This window comes from Procambarus clarkii, chromosome 22 (assembly GCF_040958095.1).
Source record: "Procambarus clarkii isolate CNS0578487 chromosome 22, FALCON_Pclarkii_2.0, whole genome shotgun sequence".
Classification (NCBI taxonomy): domain Eukaryota; kingdom Metazoa; phylum Arthropoda; class Malacostraca; order Decapoda; family Cambaridae; genus Procambarus; species Procambarus clarkii.
In genome coordinates, this window is record NC_091171.1 from 16,010,457 (window position 1) to 16,021,435 (window position 10,979).

The window sequence follows — 10,979 nt, forward strand, 5'->3', positions numbered from 1 at the left end:
GGAGCCCGCACCTTGTCAAGCACAAGACGAAGCTGGAAAAAGTTCAGAGGTATGCTACTAGGCTAGTCCCAGAACTAAGAGGCATGAGTTACAAGGAAAGGCTGCGGGAAATGCACCTAACGTCGCTGGAAGATAGGAGAGCTCCGGGAGACATGATCACTACCTACAAAATTCTCAGAGGAATCGACAGGGTAGATAAAGATAAACTGTTTAACACAGGGGGTACGCGAGCAAGGAAACACAGGTGGAAACTGAGTACCCACATGAGCCACAGGGACGTTAGAAAGAACTTTTTCAGTGTCAGAGTAGTTAACAGATGGAATGCATTAAGCAGTGATGTGGTGGAGGCTGACTCCATACATAGTTTCATATGTAGATATGACAGCCCATAAGGCTCAGGAACCTGTACACTAGTTGATTGACAGTTCAGAGGTGGGACCAAACAGCCAGAGCTCAACCCCTGCAAGCACAGCTACGTGATTACAACTAGCTGAGCACACACACACACTTTATATTTATTTAACTTTTTAAAAGTAAGCACTCATAAATATTATTAAAAACAAATATATAGATGAAAACCATTTCAAGAACAAATCATTGTAATGTCCCCCATTCTAAATGGACAGGAATGTTCCCAACGATGTGCAGGAGTGCACGCCATGCTACCCCCCCCCCTCCGTCTTGCAGCTGACCTGTGCCATGCACAAAGGTGAGGCTCAGTTCTAAGAAATACACCTCCTGCACCTCTATTTAACCTTCACTGTATATATCTTGGCTATCAACATCGGCGGAACTATTTGCATATAATGCTAAATAACTGTTAATTTAACGTTGTGTGCTAAATTAACACATAAATAACCGAAATCTAAAAGGTAGTGTAGCCTGGGGGGGGGTGTAGTGTAGCCTGGGGGGGGGGTGTAGTGTAGCCTGGGGGTGGGTGTAGTGTAGCCTGGTGTGTGTGTGTAGTGTAGTCTGGGGTGTGTGTGTAGTGTAGCCTGGGGTGTGTGTGTGTGTAGCCTGGGGTGTGTGTGTAGTGTAGTCTGGGGGGGGGTGTAGTGTAGCCTGGTGTGTGTGTGTAGTGTAGTCTGGTGTGTGTGTGTAGTGTAGTCTGGGGTGTGTGTGTGTAGTCTGGGGTGTGTGTGTAGTGTAGTGTAGCCTGGTGTGTGTGTGTGTAGTCTGGGGTGTGTGTGTAGTGTAGTGTAGCCTGGTGTGTGTGTGTGTAGTCTGGGGTGTGTGTGTAGTGTAGTGTAGCCTGGTGTGTGTGTGTGTAGTCTGGGGTGTGTGTGTAGTGTAGTGTAGCCTGGTGTGTGTGTGTGTAGTCTGGGGTGTGTGTGTAGTGTAGTGTAGCCTGGTGTGTGTGTGTGTAGTCTGGGGTGTGTGTGTAGTGTAGTGTAGCCTGGTGTGTGTGTGTGTAGTCTGGGGTGTGTGTGTAGTGTAGTGTAGCCTGGTGTGTGTGGGTAGTGTAGTCTGGGGTGTGTGTGTGTGTAGTGTAGCCTGGGTGTGTGTAGTGTAGCCTGGTGTGTGTGTGTGTGTAGTGTAGCCTGGGGTGTGTGTGTGTGTAGTGTAGCCTGGGGTGTGTGTGTGTGTAGTGTAGCCTGGGGTGTGTGTGTGTGTAGTGTAGCCTGGGGTGTGTGTGTGTGTAGTGTAGCCTGGGGTGTGTGTGTAGTGTAGCCTGGGGGGGGGTGTAGTGTAGCCTGGTGTGTGGAGGTAGTGTAGCCTGGGGTGTGTGTGTAGTGTAGCCTGGTGTGTGTGTGTAGTGTAGTCTGGGGTGTGTGTGTAATGTAGCCTGGTGTGTGGGGGTAGTGTAGCCTGGTGTGTGTGGGTAGTGTAGCCTGGTGTGTGGGGGTAGTGTAGCCTGGGGTGTGTGGGTAGTGTAGCCTGGTGTGTGTGGGTAGTGTAGCCTGGTGTGTGTGGGTAGTGTAGCCTGGTGTGTGGGGGTAGTGTAGCCTGGTGTGTGTGGGTAGTGTAGCCTGGTGTGTGTGGGTAGTGTAGCCTGGTGTGTGGGGGTAGTGTAGCCTGGTGTGTGTGGGTAGTGTAGCCTGGTGTGTGTGGGTAGTGTAGCCTGGGGTGTGTGTAGTGTAGCCTGGGGTGTGTGTAGTGTAGCCTGGTGTGTGTGGGTAGTGTAGCCTGGTGTGTGTGGGTAGTGTAGCCTGGTGTGTGGGGGTAGTGTAGCCTGGTGTGTGTGGGTAGTGTAGCCTGGTGTGTGTGGGTAGTGTAGCCTGGTGTGTGGGGGTAGTGTAGCCTGGTGTGTGTGGGTAGTGTAGCCTGGTGTGTGTGGGTAGTGTAGCCTGGGGTGTGTGTAGTGTAGCCTGGTGTGTGTGGGAAGTGTAGCCTGGTGTGTGGGGGTAGTGTAGCCTGGGGTGTGTGGGTAGTGTAGCCTGGTGTGTGTGGGTAGTGTAGCCTGGTGTGTGGGGGTAGTGTAGCCTGGTGTGTGTGGGTAGTGTAGCCTGGTGTGTGTGGGTAGTGTAGCCTGGTGTGTGGGGGTAGTGTAGCCTGGTGTGTGTGGGTAGTGTAGCCTGGTGTGTGTGGGTAGTGTAGCCTGGGGTGTGTGTAGTGTAGCCTGGTGTGTGTGGGTAGTGTAGCCTGGTGTGTGTGGGTAGTGTAGCCTGGTGTGTGGGGGTAGTGTAGCCTGGGGTGTGGGGGTAGTGTAGCCTGGGGTGTGGGGGTAGTGTAGCCTGGTGTGTGGGGGTAGTGTAGCCTGGTGTGTGGGTGTAGTGTAGCCTGGGGTGTGTGGGTAGTGTAGCCTGGTGTGTGGGGGTAGTGTAGCCTGGTGTGTGGGTGTAGTGTAGCCTGGGGTGTGTGGGTAGTGTAGCCTGGTGTGTGGGGGTAGTGTAGCCTGGGGTGTGGGGGTAGTGTAGCCTGGGGTGTGGGGGTAGTGTAGCCTGGGGTGTGTGGATAGTGTAGCCTGGGGTGTGTGTGTAGTGTAGCCTGGTGTGTGTGGGTAGTGTAGCCTGGGGTGTGGGGGTAGTGTAGCCTGGGGTGTGTGGGTAGTGTAGCCTGGGGTGTGTGTGTAGTGTAGCCTGGGATGTGTGGATAGTGTAGCCTGGGGTGTGTGTGTAGTGTAGCCTGGGATGTGTGGATAGTGTAGCCTGGGGTGTGTGTGTAGTGTAGCCTGGGATGTGTGGGTAGTGTAGCCTGGGGTGTGTGGATAGTGTAGCCTGGGGTGTGTGTGTAGTGTAGCCTGGGATGTGTGGGTAGTGTAGCCTGGGGTGTGTGGATAGTGTAGCCTGGGATGTGTGTGTGTAGTGTAGCCTGGGGTGTGTGGATAGTGTAGCCTGGGGTGTGTGGGTAGTGTAGCCTGGGGTGTGTGGGTAGTGTAGCCTGTGGTGTGTGGGTAGTGTAGCCTGGGGTGTGTGTGTGTAGTGTAGCCTGGGGTGTGTGGATAGTGTAGCCTGGGGTGTGTGGATAGTGTTGCCTGGGATGTGTGTGTAGTGTAGCCTGGGGTGTGTGGATAGTGTAGCCTGGGATGTGTGTGTAGTGTAGCCTGGGGTGTGTGGATAGTGTAGCCTGGGGTGTGTGTGTAGTGTAGCCTGGGTGTGTGGATAGTATAGCCTGCGGTGTGTGGATAGTGTAGCCTGGGATGTGTGTGTGTGTAGTGTAGCCTGGGGTGTGTGGATAGTGTAGCCTGGGGTGTGTGTGTAGTGTAGCCTGGGGTGTGTGGATAGTGTAGCCTGTGGTGTGTGGGTAGTGTAGCCTGGGGTGTGTGGGTAGTGTAGCCTGTGGTGTGTGGGTAGTGTAGCCTGGGGTGTGTGGGTAGTGTAGCCTGGGGTGTGTGGGTCGTGTAGCCTGGGGTGTGTGGGTCGTGTAGCCTGGGGTGTGTGGGTCGTGTAGCCTGGGGTGTGTGGATAGTGTAGCCTGGGATGTGTGGGTAGTGTAGCCTGGGATGTGTGGGGATAGTGTAGCCTGGGATGTGTGGATAGTGTAGCCTGGGGTGTGTGTGTAGTGTAGCCTGGGATGTGTGGGTAGTGTAGCCTGGGGTGTGTGGATAGTGTAGCCTGGGATGTGTGTGGGTAGTGTAGCCTGGGATGTGTGGGTAGTGTAGCCTGGGGTGTGTGGATAGTGTAGCCTGGGGTGTGTGGATAGTGTAGCCTGGGGTGTGTGTGTAGTGTAGCCTGGGATGTGTGTGGATAGTGTAGCCTGGGGTGTGTGTGTAGTGTAGCCTGGGATGTGTGTGGATAGTGTAGCCTGGGATGTGTGTGGATAGTGTAGCCTGGGATGTGTGGATAGTGTAACCTGGGGTGTGTGTGTAGTGTAGCCTGGGATGTGTGTGGGTAGTGTAGCCTGGGATGTGTGTGGATAGTGTAGCCTGGGGTGTGTGGATAGTGTAGCCTGGGGTGTGTGTGGGTAGTGTAGCCTGGGGTGTGTGTGGATAGTGTAGCCTGGGGTGTGTAGGTAGTGTAGCCTGGAGTGTGGGGATGCTGGGTTCTCTTAAGTGTGTTACTGCTGCCTTTATAACAACAACTCAGGTTACGACAGCGTAAATCAGCGAGGCAGTGGATGGGGAGTAATGATGCTGTTCTAACCAACCAAGATTCGCGATGCTGACGATCATGCTGGTGGTGTAAGGCTACTGTAAGTTGTGTGACACTCGCCAAGACTCCAGAGGGAAGGAGGAGATAACCAAGAAGCAAGACATATACCTCACCAAGACGCCCACCCCGACACAGCATCCGTCACACTACCTGCAGGAGACAAAGTGATCATTAGCAAGACAGGTTATGCACCTGAGAGGATAATATGTGTGCATCATTAATACAAGTTGTGTATATTTAATGATCCTGTGGATTTTTTCTTGGATTGGCTGAATGTGGTTTAGGCCCTCCACAACTGATTACAAACAAACGGTTAGACACTAACGTATGATGGTCATATGTAGTAAGGTTAACTCTGATACAAGCTATTACATGTTAATGTTAATATTTCCTTCTAATTGACATGCTGCTGAGAATTGTTTGTTTCCAGTTGAAGTCAAGCTTCCTTGTTGGTCGTGTGATCAGGCAAACTATTACTGCAAGAGAACCTGTCATGACTCGGTTGTTTAAGAACAGCTTTTCACTGTACTCTCGCCAAATCTTCCTCTCACCTGAAGTGTGTTTGGCTGGAAACAAGCACTTGTGTAACTATATACCTGGCCCGTTAATTCTTCCATTCATACCTGGCAAACATGCCCTTGTAGTGTGTGAAGTGGGTGGTGTTGTGGGTGTTGTGGGTGGTGGTGTTGTAGGTGGTGGTGTTGTAGGTGGTGGTGTTGTGGGTGGTGGTGTTGTAGGTGGTGTTGTGTTTGGTGGTGTTGTTGTAGGTAGTGGTGTTGTGGGTGGTGGTGTTGTGGGTGGTGGTGTTGTGGGTGGTGGTGTTGTGGGTGGTGTTGTTGTGGGTGGTGGTGTTGTGGGTGGTGTTGTGGGTGGTGGTGTTGTGGGTGGTGGTGTTGTGGGTGGTGGTGTTGTGGGTGGTGGTGTGTTGGGTAGTGTTGTGGGTGGTGGTGTTGTGGGTGTTGTGGGTGGTGGTGTTGTGGTTGGTGGTGTTGTCGGTGGTGTTGTGGGTGGTGGTGTTGTGGGTGGTGTTGTTGTGGGTGGTGTTGTGGGTGATGTTGTTGTGGGTGGTATTGTTGTGGGTGGTGGTGTTGTGGGTGGTGGTGTTGTGGGTGGTGGTGTTGTGGGTGGTGGTGTTGTGGGTGGTGGTGTTGTGGGTGGTGTTGTTGTGGGTGGTGGTGTTGTGGGTGGTGGTGTTGTGGGTGGTGTTGTGGGTGGTGTGTTGGGTGGTGTTGTGGGTGGTGGTGTTGTGGGTGGTGGTGTTGTGGGTGGTGGTGTTGTGGGTGGTGTTGTTGTGGGTGGTGGTGTTGTGGGTGGTGGTGTTGTGGGTGGTGTTGTGGGTGGTGTGTTGGGTGGTGTTGTGGGTGGTGGTGTTGTGGGTGGTGGTGTTGTGGGTGGTGGTGTTGTGGGTGTTGTGGGTGGTGGTGTTGTGGGTGGTGTGGGTGGTGTTGTGGGTGTTGTGGGTGGTGTTGTGGGTGGTGTTGTGAGTGGTGTTGTGGGTGGTGGTGGTGGTGTTGTGGGTAGTGTTGTGAATGGTGGTGTTCCGGGTGGTGATGGAGGTGTTGTGGGTGGTGATGGAGGTGTTGTGGGTGGTGGTGGTCTGGGTGGTGGTGTTGTGGTGGTGGTGTGGGTGGTGGTGTTGTGGGTGGTGTTGTGGTGGTGTGGGTGGTGGTGTTGTGGGTGGTGTTGTGGGTGGTGGAGGTGTTGTGGGTGGTGGTGTGGGTGGTGGAGGTGTTGTGGGTGGTGTTGTGCGTGGTGGTGTTGTGGGTGGTGTTGTGGGTGGTGGTGGATTGTAGGTGGTAGTGTGGGTGGTGGTGTTGTGGGTGGTGGTGGTGTTGTGGGTGGTGGTGGTGTTGTGGGTGGCGGTGTTGTGGGTGGTGGTGTTGTGGGTGGTGGTGGTGTTGTGGGTGGTGGTGGCGTTGTGGGTGGTGGTGTTGTGGGTGGTGGTGGTGTTGTGGGTGGTGTTGTAGGTGGTGGTGGTGTTGTGGGTGGTGTTGTGGGTGGTGGTGGTGTTGTGGGTGTTGTGGGTGGTGGTGGTGTTGTGGGTGTTGTGGGTGGTGGTGGTGTTGTGGGTGGTGGTGGTGTTCTGGGTGGTGGTGGTTTTGTGGGTGGTGGTGGTGTTGTGGGTGGTGTTGTGGGTGGTGGTGGTGTTGTGGGTGGTGGTGTTGTGGGTGGTGTTGTGGGTGGTGGTGGATTGTAGGTGGTAGTGTGGGTGGTGGTGGTTTGGGTGGTGTTGTGGGTGGTGGTGTTGTGGGTGTTGGTGTTGTGGGTGGTGGTGGTGTTGTGAGTGGTGGTAGTGTTGTGGGTGGTGTTGTGTGTGGTGGTGTTGTGGGTGGTGGTGGTGTTGTGGGTGGTGGTGTTGTTGTGGTTGGTGGTGTTGTGGGTGCTGGTGTTGTGGGTGGTGGTGTTGTGGGTGGTGGTGGTGTTGTGGGTGGTGGTGGTGTTGTGGTTGGTGGTGTTGTGGGTGGTGGTGTTGTGGGTGGTGGTGTTGTGGGTGTTGTGGGTGGTGGTGTTGTAGGTGGTGGTGGTGTTGTGGGTGGTGGTGTGGGTGGTGTTGTGGGTGTTGGTGGTGTTGTGGGTGGTGGTGGTGTTGTGGGTGGTGTTGTGGGTGGTGGTGGTGTTGTGGGTGGTGGTGGTGTTGTGGGTGGGGGTGGTGTTGTAGGTGGGGGTGGATTGTAGGTAGTGGTGTTGTGGGTGGTGGTGTTGTGGGTGGTGGTGTTGTGGGTGGTGTTGTGGGTGTTGTGGGTGGTGGTGTTGTGGGTGGTGGTGGATTGTAGGTGGTGGTGTTTGTGGTTGTGGATTGTAGGTGGTGGTGTGGGTGGTGGTGGTGGTGTGGGTGGTGGTGTTGTTGTGGGTGGTGGTGTTGTTGTGGGTGGTGGTGTTGTGGGTGGTGTTGTGGGTGGTGGTGTTGTGGGTGGTGCTAGTGTTGTGGGTGGTGGTGTTGTGGTTGCTGGTGTTGTGTGTGGTGTTGTGTGTGGTGTTGTGGGTGGTGGTGTTGTGTGTGCTGGTGTTGTGGGTGGTGGTGGTGTTGTGGGTGGTGGTGTTGTGGGTGTGGGTGGTGGTGTTGTGGGTGTGGGTGGTGGTGTTGTGGGTGTGGGTGCTGGTGTTGTGGATGTGGGTGCTGGTGTTGTGGGTGTGGGTGCTGGTGTTGTGGGTGGTGGTGTTGTGGGTGCTGGTGTTGTGGGTGGTGGTGTTGTGGGTGGTGGTGTTGTGGGTGGTGTTGTGGTTGCTGGTGTTGTGGGTGGTGTTGTGGGTGGTGGTGCTTTGGGTGCTGGTGTTGTGGGTGGTGGTGGTGTTGTGGGTGCTGGTGTTGTGGGTGGTGGTGGTGTTGTGGGTGGTGGTGTTGTGGGTGGTGGTGGTGTTGTGGGTGGTGGTGGTGTTGTGGGTGGTGGTGGTGTTGTGGGTGGTGGAGTTGTGGGTGGTGGTGGTGTTGTGGGTGGTGGTGGTGTTGTGGGTGGTGTTGTGGGTGGTGGTGTTGTGGGTGGTGTTGTGGGTGGTGTTGTGGGGGGTGGTGTTGTGGGTGCTGGTGTTGTGGGTGGTAGTGGTGTTGTGGGTGGTAGTGGTGTTGTGGGTGGTAGTGGTGTTGTGGGTGGTGGTGGTGTTGTGGGTGCTGGTGGTGTTGTGGGTGCTGGTGGTGTTGTGGGTGCTGGTGGTGTTGTGGGTGGTGGTGGTGTTGTGGGTTGTGGTTTTGTGGGTGCTGGTGGTGTTGTGGGTGCTGGTGGTGTTGTGGGTGGTGGTGGTGTTGTGGGTGGTGGTGGTGTTGTGGGTGGTGGTGTTGTGGGTGCTGGTGTTGTGGGTGGTGGTGTTGTGGGTGCTGGTGTTGTGGGTGGTGGTGTTGTGGGTGCTGGTGTTGTGGGTGGTGCTGGCGTTGTGGGTGGTGCTGGTGTTGTGGGTGGTGGTGTTGTGGGTGCTGGTGTTGTGGGTGGTGGTGTTGTGGGTGGTGGTGTTGTGGGTGGTGGTGTTGTGGGTGCTGGTGTTGTGGGTGGTGGTGTTGTGGGTGCTGGTGTTGTGGGTGCTGGTGGTGTGGGTGGTGGTGGTGTGGGTGGTGGTGGTGTTGTGGGTGTGGGTGCTGGTGGTGTTGTGGGTGGTGGTGTTGTGGGTGGTGGTGGTGTTGTGGGTGTGGGTGGTGGTGTTGTGGGTGGTGCTGGCGTTGTGGGTGGTGCTGGCGTTGTGGGTGGTGCTGGTGTTGTGGGTGGTGCTGGTGTTGTGGGTGGTGCTGGTGTTGTGGGTGGTGGTGTTGTGGGTGGTGTTGTGGGTGGTGGTGTTGTGGGTGGTGGTGTTGTGGGTGCTGGTGTTGTGGGTGCTGGTGTTGTGGGTGCTGGTGTTGTGGGTGGTGGTGTTGTGGGTGGTGGTGGTGTGGGTGGTGGTGTGTGGGGGAGGGGTAGCCCCCACAGCCCAAACTCAGCGCGGGCTCCCTGCTCAACGCCCCGCGCCGTTCGACATTAACTACACTATTTATGCGCTAATTAACCAAACAATTTCCTTTGTGTTCAGCGAAGTATTTAACGATAATGCCTGATTTATTTTTAATTACATCATCAACAAATTGATTGTGATCAGGTGGAAATATTAAATAATCATTAATTACAAGGCACCGACTCGAGAAATATCTGCGGGCAGCATGCATGGAGAGAGCCATCCACGTGTTGATAATTTGCTTTGTTGCAGGAGCCGCAGGAGCTCTTTGTTGCAGGAGGAGCAGGAGCTCTTTGTTGCAGGAGCTCTTTGTTGCAGGAGGCGCAGGAGCTCTTTGTTGCAGGAGGCGCAGGAGCTCTTTGTTGCAGGAGGCGCAGGAGCTCTTTGTTGCAGGAGCAGGAGCTCTTTGTTGCAGGAGCAGGAGCTCTTTGTTGCAGGAGCAGGAGCTCTTTGTTGCAGGAGGAGTAGGAGCTCTTTGTTGCAGGAGGCGCAGGAGCTCTTTGTTGCAGGAGGCGCAGGAGCTCTTTGTTGCAGGAGCAGGAGCTCTTTGTTGCAGGAGGAGCAGGAGCTCTTTGTTGCAGGAGGCGCAGGAGCTCTTTGTTGCAGGAGGCGCAGGAGCTCTTTGTTGCAGGAGGCGCAGGAGCTCTTTGTTGCAGGAGCAGGAGCTCTTTGTTGCAGGAGGAGCAGGAGCTCTTTGTTGCAGGAGGCGCAGGAGCTCTTTGTTGCAGGAGCAGGAGCTCTTTGTTGCAGGAGGCGCAGGAGCTCTTTGTTGCAGGAGGCGCAGGAGCTCTTTGTTGCAGGAGGCGCAGGAGCTCTTTGTTGCAGGAGGCGCAGGAGCTCTTTGTTGCAGGAGCAGGAGCTCTTTGTTGCAGGAGGCGCAGGAGCTCTTTGTTGCAGGAGCAGGAGCTCTTTGTTGCAGGAGGCGCAGGAGCTCTTTGTTGCAGGAGCAGGAGCTCTTTGTTGCAGGAGGCGCAGGAGCTCTTTGTTGCAGGAGGAGTAGGAGCTCTTTGTTGCAGGAGGAGCAGGAGCTCTTTGTTGCAGGAGGCGCAGGAGCTCTTTGTTGCAGGAGGAGCAGGAGCTCTTTGTTGCAGGAGGCGCAGGAGCTCTTTGTTGCAGGAGGAGCAGGAGCTCTTTGTTGCAGGAGGCGCAGGAGCTCTTTGTTGCAGGAGGAGCAGGAGCTCTTTGTTGCAGGAGCAGGAGCTCTTTGTTGCAGGAGGAGCAGGAGCTCTTTGTTGCAGGAGGCGCAGGAGCTCTTTGTTGCAGGAGTAGGAGCTCTTTGTTGCAGGAGGCGCAGGAGCTCTTTGTTGCAGGAGGCGCAGGAGCTCTTTGTTGCAGGAGGCGCAGGAGCTCTTTGTTGCAGGAGGAGCAGGAGCTCTTTGTTGCAGGAGGCACAGGAGCTCTTTGTTGCAGGAGGCGCAGGAGCTCTTTGTTGCAGGAGCAGGAGCTCTTTGTTGCAGGAGGCGCAGGAGCTCTTTGTTGCAGGAGCAGGAGCTCTTTGTTGCAGGAGGCGCAGGAGCTCTTTGTTGCAGGAGGAGTAGGAGCTCTTTGTTGCAGGAGGAGCAGGAGCTCTTTGTTGCAGGAGGAGCAGGAACTCTTTGTTGCAGGAGCAGGAGCTCTTTGTTGCAGGAGGAGCTGGAGCTCTTTGTTGCAGGAGGAGCAGGAGCTCTTTGTTGCAGGAGGAGCAGGAGCTCTTTGTTGCAGGAGCAGGAGCTCTTTGTTGCATCTTGCACGGCGGGATGCTACTTTAAATACATTATAAGAGAGAGAGAACACCGTGCCGCGCTCTCGTCAGCTCCAAGCGTTTACACCAGGGGCCAGGCATGGTACAGCTGCACCAGGGGCCAGCCATGGTACAGCTGCACCAGGGGCCAGCCATGGTACAGCTGCACCAGGGGCCAGCCATGGTACAGCTGCACCAGGGGCCAGTGATGGTACAGCTGCACCAGGGGAGGCAACCATAGTACAGCTGCACCAGGGGCCAGCCATGGTACAGCTGCACCAGGGACCAGCCATGGTACAGCTGCACCAGGGACC

General features: G+C 55.3%; 1 protein-coding gene across 1 annotated transcript; it reads right to left on the reverse strand.

Annotated features, from left to right (window-relative positions):
* Positions 1-8,991: 8,991 nt before the first annotated feature.
* LOC138367418 (uncharacterized) lies at positions 8,992-10,668 on the reverse strand. The gene has a single exon (XM_069329065.1). The coding sequence runs from the start codon at positions 10,666-10,668 to the stop codon at positions 8,992-8,994; it is 1,677 nt and encodes a 558-aa protein (XP_069185166.1).
* Positions 10,669-10,979: the final 311 nt, after the last annotated feature.

Coding starts and splice junctions, on each gene's coding strand:
- LOC138367418 (XM_069329065.1), bottom strand. CDS start 10,668: ATGCAACAAAGAGCTCCTGCTCCTGCAACAAAGAGCTCCTGCTCCTCC.